Source organism: Astatotilapia calliptera, chromosome 15, assembly GCF_964374335.1.
Source record: "Astatotilapia calliptera chromosome 15, fAstCal68.1, whole genome shotgun sequence".
NCBI classification, from domain to species: Eukaryota; Metazoa; Chordata; class Actinopteri; order Cichliformes; family Cichlidae; genus Astatotilapia; species Astatotilapia calliptera.
Window position 1 is genome coordinate 19012164 of NC_137436.1, and position 16564 is coordinate 19028727.

The 16564-nt window shown below is 41.0% G+C and overlaps 1 protein-coding gene across 4 annotated transcripts; it reads left to right on the forward strand.

The window, feature by feature from the left end:
• Window positions 1-1178: 1178 nt before the first annotated feature.
• Window positions 1179-15711, forward strand: LOC113037295 (microtubule-associated protein RP/EB family member 3-like). 4 transcript variants are annotated; one of them, XM_080289543.1, is made up of 8 exons: window positions 1179-1284; window positions 5667-5733; window positions 7498-7622; window positions 7705-7850; window positions 8378-8537; window positions 11994-12124; window positions 12856-13002; window positions 14199-15711. In XM_080289543.1, the coding sequence occupies exons 3-8, from the start codon at window positions 7502-7504 to the stop codon at window positions 14265-14267; spliced, it is 774 nt and encodes a 257-aa protein (XP_080145669.1). In that variant the 5' UTR covers window positions 1179-1284; window positions 5667-5733; window positions 7498-7501; the 3' UTR covers window positions 14268-15711. The 4 variants fall into 4 exon arrangements, with proteins under 4 accessions (XP_080145669.1, XP_026050012.1, XP_080145667.1 ...); XM_026194227.2 differs by having other exon boundaries at window positions 1180-1284; window positions 7495-7622; XM_080289541.1 differs by having other exon boundaries at window positions 1214-1410; window positions 7495-7622.
• Window positions 15712-16564: the final 853 nt, after the last annotated feature.

Consider the following 16564-nt stretch of genomic DNA (forward strand, 5'->3'; position numbering starts at 1 on the left):
AGTCAATGGCTGCAGTTGGCAGGTGTGAACTGTGGTTATCCATGGGAAGAATCACTTTCTTTACGGCTGACTTTGGTGTGGTTTGCAAAGTGCTTCAACTATAGATGAGGAACTCTGTTTCTTGCATCCATCCTGATTTATTTCCACTATACTTCCTACTGAGAATCTTTCTGGCCCAGTCCTCAAGGATTTGTCCAATGACTTTGGATATTTACATCCATGTTTCACTGCAAGCTGATATGCCAGTTCTTTTACCTGTAATTTTAATCACAAAAAATGTTAGTATTTCTGCTATACTATATTTTAAATGGCCACCATCACAAATTTCTAACTTTTCCCTACCTTATCCTCTATCAATTCCTATTGGCTTACCTCACATGGTCATAGTCAATAAAATGCATCTGCAACCCTCATCGTACTCATCAGGTATTTTGTTAATTCTTTGTGAAGACCTTCTTTCGACTATTCAATTCAATTTCAATTCAATTCAATTTTATTTATATAGCTCCAAATCACAACAAAAGCGCTTTATATTGTACAGTAGATACAGAGAAAAACCCAACAATCATATGACCCCCTATGACCAAGCACTTTGGCGACAGTGGGAAGGAAAAACTCCCTTTTAACAGGAAGAAACCTCCAGCCGAACCAGGCTCAGGGAGAGGCGGCCATCTGAAGGAAAACAGGATAAAGACATGCTGTGGAAGAGAGACAGAGATTAATAACAGATATGATTCAACACAGAGAGGTCTGTTACTTTTTTTCTTAAATTGTCTGTGTTTGTCAAAAGGTGCTAATTTTTCACATGTGATAGAGTAACTGAATTGGGCATGTACAGGATGAATCAGAACGAAATTAACATCTTATAGTTTCTATCCTATCCAGCTCTTTCTAAGAAGTCAGTTTAATAGGCATAAGGTTTAAATTGATCTCTCTTATCCTCGAACTAAAATTCTTATGTGTTTACATAGTTCAGACCCACTTAGACTGTAGTTCAACAGGGTGAATACAATGTTTAAATGCCACAGTGAGCGCTTCTTCCAGAAAAAAATACTGTGTCGCAGTCACGCTGCTAGAGTCCGTCTCCATCATGGCCGCTCAGTGGACACAGTTTCACTGAAACTCCTGTAAAAATGTAGACACTGGATCGCGCATGCGCATTGCCGGTGGCTTAGTGGGTCGCAATCTCGCGCAACTTGCTTGGGCGACAGTCGGGGTTATAGCAACGGAAAGCCCATCAGCAGAAGCAGCGGGACGGCAGAGAGAGAGACGGCGGTAGCTTCAGTGAGTAACAAGAACTTTATTAAAAACGGCCCTCCGCACGGCCCAGTCCGTGCTGTCTAAACCACTTTATCACGGGAAAAAGACTCCAATCGTCCCGTAGGTGACAGCCAGTCGTTGGCTGGTAAGGTGCGTATGTATTATCGAAAAGGCCTCCAGAGGGGGGTAACGTTAGCCTGTAAAAGTCGCGTTTTCAGTTACGCTCGGGTGTGTTAAAGTTAGCGGATACAAGTGTAGGGAAATAAAATAAGCTGGAAAAACTGCTTATTTAAAACAACAGTAGCCAAACACCCACGGAACCCCACCACAACCTGCGGGGGGCGAGTAGTTAGCCGGGAGCTAGCTGATCGGTCTGAGCAGCGCTGAAACGACTGTAACGTCAACTGTCAAAACACCGAGCCGTGAACGAAGTTCAGCCCTTAACTGTCCAACAAACCATGGTTTATAAACTATTGCATTACCAAACTTTTCATAGCCTGCTTAGATCAAACTATAAAATGCAAAATTACCTCTGCTGATAAAGAAATACAGTTTTTATCAGATTGAGCCCCTTATCTGATTAAAAACCTTTTGACAAAGAGCTCTTTATAACCGCTCCAATATGATATTATTTCAAACTAAGCAGAAGTGTCCTGTAAGTCTGAAGTTTTTTCAGTCAATTTTAACTAGTACATCTTCTTTTAATTAGTAAATTGTATTCTCTGTTATTTATTTATTTACTCTTGTTTATTTCCCGACAGTACGTCAGACTTTACCAAAAAAAAGAAAAATACTATCACTTTATAGGTCAATCTATCAGCATGATTTATTAGTAGCTTCATAATTAACCCTATAAATGTATAATAGAAAAATATTTGCTAATTTAAGCTTTAAATTAAATGTATGAGTTCTATTACCGTAATAAAAAAAAAAAGAGAGAGGACAGCTGTGTCAGCCAACGATTTTTTACAATAAATCTGAAAATGTATCAGGACAAACCAAGCAAGTTTTTACTGGCACACATCATGTCTTTAGTTGGAGCTGTGTAAAGTACCAAATATAACATATGCATAAATAGTATTTTTGAACCAGCAAGGTGATTCCCTTGCTTAAAACTTGACATATCTCACCATGGTGTGCACAGTGTGCTTTTTAAAAGGAAAATCAGAGTACAGTTGATTAGTGGAAGATAAAGTAGAAGTGATAGGCCTATAAAATTATCTACAGCAGATGAACAGCATTTTTAAGAAACAGGAAAAAATACAGTAAAGACCTAACACAGGACCTGAGAGAAAATGCTGAGATATCCCAACTTACACAAGAACAGGACCGAAAATTAGTGTCAGTAGGTCGCATGTAGTGATGAGTCCAAATTAGGAATTTGTGTTTCAAATCATCATCAATATTTACAAAAGAGAATGAGGAGAGAGGTACAACAAGGAGTGTCTACAGCCATCTGTACAACATGGTGGAGGCTCTGTCACGTTTGGGCTGCATTTCAGTCAGTAGTGTTGGAGATCTTGTCACATGTATGAAAGGTATTATAGAACCAATTTTTTTTAAGACTCAAAAATTGCCTTTTTAAAAATCTGTAAATTATAGTTGTTGTTTTTTCTTTTATTTGTTGTTGATTATTAGGGCTTGTTGCTGGATGAAAAAGGGTCATTGATTAGTATACTAACATGTTCAATCTGTTATCTTTTTTGACAGTAATTTCTGAATTTCCCATGTTACTTTTACTCTGAAAAACAAAAGTGTCTTTTATAATTATTGATGTGGTTTGTTTGTCATCATGATCATGAGCAGCTATCATGTTCAATAATGAAGACTGTTCAGTTGCAGAGCTTTGATTAAAATTATCTTCTAAAATTATTATTTATTATTATATTACAGTGTTTCAGTGCTGCTGGGTCAAATTCATTGGTCCGGTTACACTTTTTATGAACATATTTCTTTTGTCTATATTGTAGAGAGTCTCTAAAACTAACATTACACAAAGCAAAACACAATCAGGAGCTGAATAATGTTACATCACTTTATTTATCATTCAGTCTGTACTCACATTTTGATGGTTTTTCATTTAATCTGAAGGTTATCAAAGTGTGTTCCTATCAACATAAAATGCTAATAACATTTAAAAGAAGACCCAAATTTATATTTGACTTCAACAAGTGAAATAATTCCAGAAACAGTTGGCTGTTATGTGTGGATGGTGTTTGAAATTAGAATTATAATAGAAGGGAGTTGTCAGATTATTATTATTTTTTTTGGTTTGACTTGGACATTTCTCTGGAAATTTCTGGATATTTGTTTTATGTTGCCTTCATTTCCACACCTTATATCCTGAATATATAGTACCTGTGTATTAGGGATGTGTGACAACGGCTCAAGGTTATGTCACCATAGTTTAAAAAAACTTGTGATATTGATATTTCTGGTGGTATAAAATAAATCGAAACAATGTGTTATTAATGCTTGTAGCTTGCAAGTAGCAGCATTTATACGTGTTAGTAAATGAAGATAATTTTCTTTCCTTCTTTTCCAATGAACTACTGTCATTGATGACACATTACCTAATCTGAAGTGTGAATCTACTGAAACAAGGTGCCAACAACAGCAGCATTTTGCTGTATTAGCAGTGACACAGCATAAGTTTAATGTAAGAACAAAAGTAGCGTAGTTAGTATCTTCCCTGGAATTAAGGATGGATTAGGTAGAAATATATTATAAATTTGCTTGGCTTAAAAAGAAAAGAATCACTGATTGAAAAGAATCAATCAGTGGATCAAAGTCCACACGCAAACCTGATTGAAATGCTGTGGTTGGATCTAAGAGAACTGCGTATAGATGAATGCCCACAAACCTCAATGTACCAAAGCAATGTTGTAAAGAAGACTTGGCCAGAATACCTCTACAGCAATGTAAGAGACTGATAAAGTCAGACAGAAAACAGCTACTTCAAGTGCTTAAAGTAGTCCTACAGACTATTGAATCACTGAGTGTATTTAGTTTTTCACAGGACTGCACAGACTCCTGAGAAAACTTTCTTTTTCACATCACTGCACGTTGTCATCACCTACCAGTCTGATCCAGAAAAAAGGTTCTAAAAACCTACTAAGTTGAAAATCCATGACAATCCGTGTCCTTATATGACCTGAAACTTGTGGCCAGCTTGGGTGTTATTTTTGCTGTGCTGATAAGAAATAAATACAGTTGTGAGTTGTTGTAGTACCGTGTCACTCTTGAATAATTTGCCTGAACAGTCGCATTGACCTGAAAGTTGTTTGAATAACTGTCAGCTTTGCATCATGGGTGGTTGAAAAAGTCATAGAGCAGACTTCATTATTTAACTGCTTGGAGTTCACAGAGTAGTTGAACTGTAGTATTTTATGTGAGGACTCTGTGTTCAGACACTGAAATACTGGAATATTTGGCAGTATTTCCTGCAGTCAGGAAGTGATTGTTCAGCACAACATCCTGTATTGTGTTTATTTTGGAGGACATCAGCTCACAGGAAATGCTGTGGTATTGTTGGATTTTTCCTTATCTCACCTGTCAGTGTGATGCGTCCCTGCTGGGTTGGTTTTTATGTTTGTCTGACGCACCTACAGGCGGTCTGAACTGCGATGGGCACAGCATGTTGAACCTGGGCTAACAGGATTAACTGGGCAGAGATTAGAGGCCCGGCCTCAGGTTTTCTGTGGCATGTCCCTCTGTAACCCTGGCGAGGGGTAAACCTCCATGACCTATTTTTATGGTTTGCAGTTTATGTATTTTCTTGTTTTGCATTCAGTTTGGTTTCAGTCAGTTTCTATTAAGAGTTTACTCTACTTTATGTTTAGTTTTTATTGTTTAAGATGTTCTTATTGAAATTTCACTGATTATTTGTTTGAGACCTCAGAAATTTCCACATATTTACGTCAGTACTGAGTCTGCCATGTTTGGGGTGCAAAATGTAGCTTCACTTACAGCATTTTAATAAAGTAGCCACACCACAGTGTTTCACATATGTTTATGAAATTATGTAAACACCTCAAATATCCGAAGATGTAAAAAAACGGATCTAGGAGCTGTGCCCTAAACTCAGCAAGAAGTCAGCCAGTTTGAATTTCTCAGTGTTTTAGTAGAAATCAGCACACAGATTTAATCACATCACGTATTTCATATTTGGTCAGCTTGAACTAAAGACCTTAATGTTGCCATATTTTGTTGGTTTTGAATTTTCTTTAAAGGGTTAAATCATTGTGACTTGGTCAATTTCAGTGTTTCAACATAATTCTAAAACTTACTTATGTAAACATGTCCCCAGAGAGTTAAATTAGCACTTTTGAGTAGATGATTACCTTATGTGAAGTATAAACTGTAACCGGGCTGATACTGAACATGATTCCGGTTTCTGTCTCTAGGTCTTTGTATAAGTGGTCAAGCACAACCCAGTTCTCAGCAGTACGCTCCAACACACACCCAGCACAGGTGAGTAAATGTGTGTTCCCATATGTTTTATTACAAAGCATGCAAACTTAAATAAACGTAATAAAACATGAAGATAAAGATGTAATAGGTTATTCAAAATTACCAAATGGTGATTTAAAAAAAAAGGTAAATAAACCGGGGTGGTGGTCCCCATCTTTAAGAAGGGGGACCGGAGGGTGTGTTCCAACTACAGGGGGATCACACTCCTCAGCCTCCCTGGGAAAGTCTATGCCAGGGTGCTGGAAAGGAGAGTTCGTCCGCTAGTCGAACCTCGGATACAGGAGGAACAATGCGGTTTTCGTCCTGGTCGCGGAACACTGGACCAGCTCTTTATCCTCTCCAGGATACTTGAGGGTGCATGGGAGTTTGCCCAACCAGTCTACATGTGTTTTGTGGACTTGGAGAAGGCATTCGACCGTGTCCCTCGGGGTGTCCTGTGGGAGGTGTTGCGGGAGTATGGGGTGTCTGGCCCATTGCTAAGGGCCATTCGATCCCTATACAACCGTTGCAAGAGCTTGGTTCGCATTGCCGGCAATAAGTCGGACTCGTTCCTGGTGGGTGATGGGCTCCGCCAGGGCTGCCCTTTGTCTCCGGTTCTGTTCATAATTTTTATGGACAGGATTTCTAGGCGCAGCCAAGTGGCGGAGGGCTTTCGCTTCGGTGGCCTCAGAATCTCATCTCTGATTTTTGCAGATGATGTGGTTCTGTTGGCTTCATCGGGTGAGGGCCTCCAGCTCGCACTGGAACGGTTCGCAGCCGAGTGTGAAGCAGCGGGAATGAGGATCAGCACCTCCAAATCTGAGGCCATGGTTCTCAGCCGGAAAAGGGTGGAGTGCCCACTCCGGGTCGGGGATGAGTTCCTGCCCCAAGTGGAGGAGTTCAAGTATCTCGGGGTCTTGTTCGCGAGTGATGGGAGAAGGGAGCCGGAGATCGACAGACGGATTGGGGCTGCGGCTGCAGTAATGCGGACGCTGCACCGGTCCGTCGTGGTGAAGAGGGAGCTGAGTGTAAAAGCGAAGCTCTCAATTTACCGGTCGATCTACGTCCCTACCCTCACCTATGGCCATGAGCTGTGGGTAGTGACCGAAAGAACGAGATCGCGGATACAAGCGGCGGAAATGAGCTTCCTCCGAAGGGTGGCTGGCCTCTCCCTTAGAGATAGGGTGAGAAGTTCGGCCATCCGGGAGGGGCTCAGAGTAGAGCAGCTGCTGCTCCACATCGAAAGGAGCCAGCTGAGGTGGTTCGGGCATCTGACAAGGATGCCCCCTGGGCGCCTCCTGGGTGAGGTGTTCCAGGCATGTCCCACCGGGAGGAGGCCCCGGGGCAGACCCAGGACACGCTGGAGAGATTATATCTCTCGGCTGGCCTGGGAACGCCTTGGTGTTCCCCCGGATGAGCTGGAGGAGGTGGCTGGGGAGAGGGAGGTCTGGGCCTCTTTGCTTAGGCTGCTGCCCCCGCGACCCGGCCCCGGATAAAGCGGATGAAGATGGATGGATGGATGGATGGATGGATGGATGGATGGTAAATAAAATAAAAAAGATCATGAATTCTCTGTCATTTAATACGCTCCTTTTTGCCACGCTCCTGGATACACATATTCTTCATTATGTGGAGTCGCTTACTTTTACTTTATATAGATATAAACACATTTTCATAGATTAATCAGACTTATGTGTCAGTGAAAAAAGATTGTCTGGAGCCTTCAGATGTTACACTGATGTTAATATCTTTACATGTGCTTGCGTGTTTGTGGGTGCCTAGCAGGAGGATGGCGGTGAATGTCTACTCCACCTCTATGACCATAGAGAACCTGAGTCGCCATGACATGTTGGCGTGGGTGAACGACTCTCTGCAGCTCACCTACACAAAGATTGAGCAGCTGTGTACAGGTAAACACACACTTCTCGAGAAAAAGCTTCAAATTAAAATAAATGTTTTTCTTGACTTTGTGCTCCTGTTCTGTTTTTTCAGGCGCAGCTTACTGCCAGTTCATGGACATGCTGTTTCCAGGCTGCATATTACTGAAGAAAGTCAAGTTCAACGCAAAACTGGAACATGAATACATCCACAATTTCAAGGTCTTACAGGCTGCGTTCAAGAGAATGACCGTTGACAAGGTGGGAACAGGGAAACCAACTGCTGTTTGTTCTTATTATCCGAGGTGTCATATCTGTACTTTTATATTAGTTATAAGTAGTTTATATTAGTGGCTCATCCCTTGCTGCTCTAGCCTACATGCCAAATAACCTTGCACAAACTTGGACTAACCCTAAGCTCTTAGAGGCATCCATCAGAGTACGAATGTTTAAGTAGAAAAACCATAGCTAAAACAGCTTGAGTGACGTTGTATATAAGAACCACTCTGTTTACTATTTAAGTCAGTACAGTTAAAGTACTGTGGCACAGTCTAAATTGTTTTTAACTGTACTGTAGATAAAGTTGTCATTCTATTATTACGAATGTGATTTTTTTTTTTTTTAAGGATCATTTACCTTGACAGAAGGAAGCAAGGTGATAACATGCAGATCATCTTAAAGATGGCTGCTGTTACCCCAAAATGACAGTTATTGGAGTATCTAATCCCAAGATTCCCTTTTATGACATTTCAAGAATGTTTTTCTCCTGCTATTTAAAAACATTTCAGATCATCCCGGTGGAGAAATTGGTGAAGGGGAAGTTCCAGGACAATTTTGAGTTCCTTCAGTGGTTTAAGAAGTTTTTTGATGCCAACTATGACGGGAAAGAATACGACCCTCTGCTCACACGGCAGGGCCAGGAAGGAACGCCGCCTCCACCTAATCCAGGTACAACACGACATAGTCAGCTGTGCGTGAACCTAAACCCTTCATTTTACTTCTCTCACATCTTCATGCTACCACATCCCCACCTCTAACCCAGGTAAACCTATTCATCATAAACCTAAAAGACCCACTCGCTCAGGTAACATCCCCTCCATGCAGCATGTGTGTGCAGTGTGTTACTCAGTTTATGGAGTGCTCGATCCTGGCTGGTTGTGGGCAGCACTAGGGGCTCTAATTATCTGTCTGCCAGCTCCTTCCTATTAACTCATTCACTGCCATTGACGTCTATAGACGTCAATTGAAAGCATACGTTTGAAAATGGCTGGCAGTGAATGAGTTAAGTTCGACTCTCATATTACCGTACTTTCTGGACAATAGAGCGCACCTGTATATAAGCCGCATCCGCTCTATTTTTAAAAAATTAAAAAAAAAAAGATATACAAGCCGCACCCAGCTATAAGCCGCAGATATCTATGATGAAAAAATAGATATTTACTGCATGTACAGAACAATCTTGTAGTGCAAATGTACAAGTATGTACCTGAACAGATTCTTTCTGAACAATGCCTTTTAACACGGCAGCAACTTTGCTGATTAAAACGTAACAGAACCAAGAGAAAATAACCGCTATTTATTTACCTCCATTTTTCCTGTATTTGAAACCACATGTCACTTTAATCATCTTCGCTGAAACCCATGAAGTCGTCTTCTTCAGTGTCGGAGTTGAACAGGCTCAGAAGCGCTTCATCACATCTGTCTCCATCAGTCTCGCTCTCCGTGTCACTGTCATCCTCCGGTGAAGTTGGCTCTGAAGGTGCGCCGCTCTCTTCGCGCAGCAGTCCAGCCTTTCGGAACCCATTGGTGATGGTGGATTCTTTCACAGCACTCCACGCTGTTAGGATCCACTGACAGACATCAGAAAAGGATGCTTTTCGCATGCGGCCAGTTTTTGTGAATGACTTTTCACCGCTTGTCATCCAAGTCTCCCACTCAACCCGTAGTGCAGCTTTAAATGCCCGATTTACACTGATGTCAAGTGGCTGCAAAAACTTTGTTGTACCTCCAGGAATCACAGCTGGAATGGAGTTTGTTTTCTTGATCGCTGCTTTCACAGAATCTGTGATGTGGGCCCTCATGCTATCCAAAACAAGCAGTGCTTTTTTCCGGTGAAAAAATCCTCCCGGGCGCTTCCCATAGCACTCCGTTAACCATTCCTTCATTAGACCTTCTATCATCCACCCTTTGGTGTTAACTTTGACCACTATGCCTTTCGGGAGTTGTTCTTTCGGCATAGTTATGCGCTTAAAAATCACCATTGGTTGAAGTTTTTGTCCGGATGCCGTGCATGCCAGAACGCAGGTGAAGTGCGTCCTCTCATGGCCTGTTGTTTTCAACAACACGGATGATGCACCTGTCTTGTTAACGGTCCTGGTCAGAGGCAGATCAAATGTTAAAGGTACTTCATCCATATTGATTATGTCGTCTGGTCCGATGGAGTTTTCTTGTATCTTTTTTTCAACGAATTTGTGGAAGTTTTCAACTTTTTCCTGATAGTCAGGGGGGAGTTGCTGACAGAGAGTGGTCCGTGCCCTGACGGACAGGTTTTTACGTTTCATAAATCTGAAACACCATGACGGCCCACCTTTGAAATCTTTAATATTCATTTCGCGGGCGATTGTTTTGGCTTTCAGTCGGATCTGTACAGTGGATACACCTCGGCCACCTGCTCTCAGTGTCTTCACCCATTCCTCCAGGACATTTTCAAGTTCAGGCCACCTGTTTTTATGTCCTCTGAAAGCTTTTCTCGACTTTTGGCATTGCATGAGCTCTTCCCGCTGCCGCCTCCAACGTCTCACCATAGACTCATTGACGCTAAGCTTGCGTGCAGCAGCGCGGTTTCCCTCCTGGATAGCAAGATCGATGGCCTTCAACTTAAAACTTGCATCATACGAACTTCTTCGTGTGGTTTCCATGATGAAGGGGCGAGGATTTGAAAATAATTACCAGTTGGTAATTTGTTGTGCGTGTTCTATCTGCTAAAGAAAAAGTAGTGTATTCTTCTTTGCATTGATTTTTCATCTATCTTGTTTTTTATTCTAATTCTGGTTAGAGTCCCCCTAGTGGTGGAAGAAAAATCCACAGAATAGCCACACCTTTGTATAAGCCTCATGGCTCAAAACCTAGGGAAAAAGTAGCGGCTTATGGTCCAGAAAGTACGGTACAATTTTAGTATTTCTTCTGCATGTACAGCATTAATAATATGAAAAACTTTAAGGAAATATTTAAGACTGTAGGTCAAGCTTCTTGAATGCAGTATTTTTCCAATCTTTGAAAAATGCTGCTTTCGTAAAGTTATTGTCCTGTGAATAGGCTCTGTTTCCTATTCTTAGCTGACAGCAGTGGTACCCAGTGCGGTCTTCTGCTGCTGCTGTAGACTCGAGGTTCTATGACTAGGCATTCTCTCCACTGTGACATCGGACATCAACACTGCCTTTTCATCCAGAGAAGTGCCACTGACTCGGTATTTGCCCTTTTTTAAGGCCAGTTCCTGTAAACTCTAGAGATTGTTGTGCGGGAAAATTCCAGTAGATCAGTTTCTGAAATGTGTAGTTCTAAAATGGTATAACAGCCCATTGGCCACCAACAAACATGTCACGTTCAAAGTCACTTAGATCATCTTTCTTCATCACTTTGGATCTCAATTTAAACTTCAGTAGATGAAGTCTACATGCCTAAATGCACTGAGTTGCTTCCATATGATTGGCTCATTATTTTTTAGCATTAATGAGCAGTTGAACTGGTATACCTAATGAAGTGGCAGGTGAGTGTATGGACTTGAATTCTGATTCAAAGCTGTTAAACATCAGAGCTGCGCAGCCCGTGTTCTCTGAGGTTTGGTATTTTGTGAGTCACAGCATTAAAAACAGAGGCGTACTAACTGACAGTAATATACCTCAAAGTGGAACATCATGTGGCCTTTAAAGTATCCTGAATACAAATGGGAGGATTATGTCCCAGCCCTGCCCACAAAGAACCAATTACCAGGTGAAACAGGAAACACACAGTCATGCTGTTTCACTGATGCATGCACAATATAGTTTCATGGCAGTTTGTGGTGTCCACACGCTAAAATAAAAATGTGTACTCTTTCCTTTTCTTTGGTTTACTCAGTCAATGTTGTGAATTAGCATGGTATGTGTTCAGTGCTCTCATGAGATTTACTGAACAAACACCACTCTGGATTGAGCCATTAAGAGATGTGATGTTTTGTAAAAATAGAACTTTCTGGAGAATTAAAAGGATCTTATCGTATTTTTTAGCAAACAAGATATTATCAAAATAGCTCTTGATTAGTAAACTTACATCAAGAAGGATTTTGCTGTAAATACTCAGACATACTTAGGGGCTGACGAACTAAATAGATGTATAGATATGTAAACATGTGCTTCTTTCATATAGGCCCCATGAGAACATCTCCCACAGCACCAAAGAGTGTCCCCACCCCGCAGAGGCAGATAGCATCAGCCCGCAGGAACCCTCCTGTGACACGTAATGGAGGAGACGCTGAGCTCATAGAGCTCAACCAGCAGGTACCGCTGCCCTGATAACTTTTCAAGAAAACCCTGTAACAGAGGTCCTGTGCAGCTCTCACATCAAAACTGCATAATTACTCAAACCCTTCAGCATTAATGAAGTTGGTAGTGGTTTGGAAGCTTCCCAGATTTCTTTTTTCAGTGTGAGTACTGGTGCTGGATTCTGATTACTACTCCTTAAGAACCAGCCCACATTTCTGCTGATCTGCTCTGTGACACAGAGTCACTAACAGACCCAGGAGTACTTTTGGATTGAAATCTCTTAAGTCACTCTGCAGTGTCCCTCTCATAGCTACAGCTACACATGTCAATAGTTTCATCTTTGGACATAGAAATTTTGTGCTGCCACCTTTTTGGCAGTGGAACCAGCCTTGGAGCTGGTTCCTTGTTTCTGTAGCAGGACTGTGTCGGTGGGAAAAATGCAAGAGTGGTACAACAATTTAACTTTGGAATGTTTTTCTGACTCACACAAGTCAGGCTGAAAACACTGAAAAGGTTCTGATGTGACCAGCTCAACAAATCTTCACATCCTGTTAGTTGACTGTGGACATTAGTACACAAAATTTATATGTAGCTTTTTTCCTTAAAACGCTGCAGCTTTGTGAGCATGTTATGATATAATTTCTTCTCTTTTGTGTCTTCTATTTCTTTGTTTTTATTGTTGAACAACATTGTTGTTTCAGCTGCCTCCCTCATCGTTTTTTTCCCACGGTTGTTTCTGGTCATAGTTGCTCGATCTGAAGGTGACCGTAGACGGGCTGGAGAAGGAGAGGGACTTCTACTTTGGGAAGCTGAGAGACATTGAACTCATCTGCCAGGAGAAAGAAAACAACCCAGTTTTGAGCAAAATCATGGACGTCCTGTATGCTACAGAGGTAAATACAGGCCAAAATGTGTACTTACATTCAGCAATTACAGCACAGACCAGGAATTTGGGGGGGTGGACTGGTCTCAGGCTTTCATAAAATTTCTTGAGATATTACAAGAAATCAGACGATATGTTTGTTGGTTGTTAGAACATTTATTTCCCACAGTATTCAGATTAATTCCTTATCCCCTGACTTTACCGAAGGCATCACATATTTATGTCATCTGCAGGCTGGTGAACATTTGAATAGTCAAATGTTCACCAGCCTGCATTCAGAGTTACATGCTCCACACTGCTTGCAGTCATGCACATGTTTTCAGGTAATGAGCCAGTTATAATTCCTTGAATTCCTGATTATGGAATTTTAAACATTTTAGGCTGATCTGAGCCATGAGCAAAGTCCAGTTTGTTTACCTTTGATCACTGTGACACGGTTCATTTGGATTCAGGCATGTGGTACGATGCTAACAGTGGCTGAGCATAGACCTTTGACACATCTGAAACTATAGCTGCTTCTATGACATAATAATAGTAAGACACAAGAGAGGACAGCTTGTCACTGCTTCCAAAAATGACTCTAATTAAACCACAAGATGCATAAAATCACAGACCTTCTGTGTTCTCTGTGAGTGCTTTTCAAGCACTCCCCAAAGCTAGCAAGTGTGAGGCAGGAGGGGTGAGGTGCTGGGACAAACTCAAGAGTACTCTGGTACTCTTTGTTAGGTGCATTATGAGTGGAGACCAGCGAGGGAGTGGAGGTGGGTGATGGTTGTACTTTCCATGGTACAAGACCCATGTCAGAAAGATTCAAAAATGAATTATACATTTATTTAAAGTGTGTTTGTAATATTACGAGGAAAATCCCATATTCCAGCTGGTACTGAGAACCTGCCGTACGTATCTCGTGATTATTATTTGATATGGCTGCATTTTACTACTTTCTGTAATCCATCACAGCATTTTGCAGCCTTTACCTAAATCTGGTTAGATTACCACAAAATTAGAAATCAGCCTGTCAGTAAAGCAATAAAGCACCTCAGTGAGGTACAGAGACATCTGAGTGAACAGCTATGTGCTTTAACGTATTGGTGCAAGGAGGAAATCTTTAAAAAAATACTGAGATTATGAACAAATGTAGCAAAAAACTTATGAAAGATGACCTGCAGCTGGTAAAGCCTGAAACACTGATCTTATCTTTTCCAGGAGGGATTTGCACCACCAGAAGATGATGAAATTGATGAAGGAGCACGAGGAGAACACGAGGAGTACTGAAATCTTCCTCTCCTCTTTATCACCGTCACCACTCCTCCACCTCCCTTCCTTTAATCTGACCTTAATTGCCATTTTTGCCCCTTTTTGTTTTCCCTCTAATTAGTTTACATTTTACAAACTCCCCTTACTTCGCCTGTCTTGTCCATGGCTGTCCATCTCACAACATGTTTGTTGTACAGCCTCACTTCCTTTCCAAACTCTTACTAGTAAAGGACGCTTAACCCGAACCGGTCTGGACTCGGACCCAGCAGCCTGGCTTGGCTTACTCGACTTGTTCTAACCTGATGGGACAACTGTACTGCGGGGCTTCTCATCCTGCTGGTGTGTCGCAGGTTTATAGTTAACAGCAGTGAGATGACAAACAGCTCTGGAGTGCTATGAATCTGTCTGATGAGTCAGGTCACTTTCTCCCATCATGCACTCTGATTGACCACACACAGACACATATTGATCAGGGTTCTCTGCAAAGTTTATACATGAAACCACACAATGTTTTCCACATAATGTGATCAGCTTTAGAAGATTTTGACTGGAAGTGGCTCAAAGTGAGATTATAAAAAGGCGTTAAGCCTATCCAGAGAGCAGCATGCACGCTGCACACGATGACACATGTGAACGTTTAGCCCACAGACATATCACAGACTCTGAAATGCTCACATGTATGTCGTAAAAAAGCAATCATTCTGAGGTGAAGCATCACAGATATGTTTTTATTCATTAAGTCGTCCCAGCACAAAGGGTTTGCTCATGAAACTGTCCAGACAGCTTGTTTAGGAGCCATTAGATGTATTTATGTTTTTATTTATTTATATTTTTTAATCTGCTCTAAACAGTTTCTGAAAAAACACAAGATGGGGTTTGTAGAAACTGAAGGTCTTGCACTAAATGTAGCAAAAAAAGCTGACTGAAATGATCCAAAATGCCAACATGCAGTGACTGGCTACAGCCAGAACGACACAGAAAGATGCAATTTTATATTTTGTAGATTTGTTGAAAAAGACTTGTTGTTTTTTTTGTTTCCTTTGCATTGAATTCTTCAGTGGCCAAGTCAGAGGCATAAGTTTAAACTTATTTAAATGTCAGGCTTTGAATTCTATCAATGAACAAATGTAAAAAAGAAGACTATAGAGGACACTACTAAATACTAATGTTTGACCGTTTTAATTGAGTTAAACATTTTAGCTGCTATCACTACTCTTCTGTTGTTGTATTTAATTGAATTTTCATAAGTCGCATAGCGTTAACACACCACAATGGCTGCCATAGAACTAAAGGTTTGTTTTTTGTGATTGACAGCCAGGCTGAGTGTGATTGCCATTAGTTGGATCAGTCTGAGAGAAGAGAACATCAGACCCTCTCTCACCTTGCCATGGCAGCTGTGTGATAAACTTGCATCATTTGGATTTACTGCTGGAATGAAATAAAGCTATGAGTTTCAAGAAAAGTAACAGACCTCATCACTGTGTGCTGTCTGCTTCCGTGTTTTTACAGAGATATAGACTTTATTTAATCCCACACTGGAGAAATTTCCTTGTTACAGCAGCACAAGGGACAGGAAGAAAGGTAAATTAGAGACATAATAGAAAAAAAACAAAAATAGAAAAAAATAAATAAGAGAAATAGTAAACAAAATAGCCACAATACTGTACTGTGCACACATGGTTACTACATACAGTAAAATACACCAAGATTTTACTTTTTTATATGTGCATAAAGCGCAGTGGGAATGATAACAATATACATGCATTTTTAAACAGTATTTCTCCTGTCTGGGTATGGTACAGCCTGACTGCTGTCGTGATGAAGGACCTGTGCAGGATCAGTCCTACACCGTGGCTGTTAAGTATACTACTCAGAGACCCCACAGTCTCATGTAGTTCCTGTTTTCTATTCATTAGGAGCAGCGTTTTCTATTTACATCATTTTTGCTTATGCAAATCAGCAGCATACTGATCACATCACACACACAACAGTCAGGCCCAGCACACGTTTGCTAAATGTTGCCTCCATGCACCTCCGTAGAAGTCAAGCAGTCAGTTGCATTGATATCTCTTTGGACCTCATATTGAAAGTTACAGTGAAAAGTTCAACAGTTTGAATCAACTCCAGATCTTTTATCGGCTTAATCTGAGATGAAATAATGAGGGAACGGCCTGCTCAAATATTTACAGGCTCACATACTGGACATAGTTCAACAACAATGCATAGGTCTGCCACTATGTTGCCAAGAAAGCTTTCACACATGGAAAAATATTTATGAATCAGTAGTGAGATGTTTTCCGACCTACAAAAGAGCA

Excerpts from the sequence above, each read along its gene's own strand:
- LOC113037295 (XM_080289543.1), top strand. The coding sequence starts at position 7,502 with ATGGCGGTGAATGTCTACTCCACCTCTATGACCATAGAGAACCTGAGT. Across the intron at positions 7,623-7,704 it reads GATTGAGCAGCTGTGTACAG|GCGCAGCTTACTGCCAGTTC; the intron begins GTAAACACACAC and ends CTGTTTTTTCAG. Across the intron at positions 13,003-14,198 it reads ACGTCCTGTATGCTACAGAG|GAGGGATTTGCACCACCAGA; the intron begins GTAAATACAGGC and ends TATCTTTTCCAG.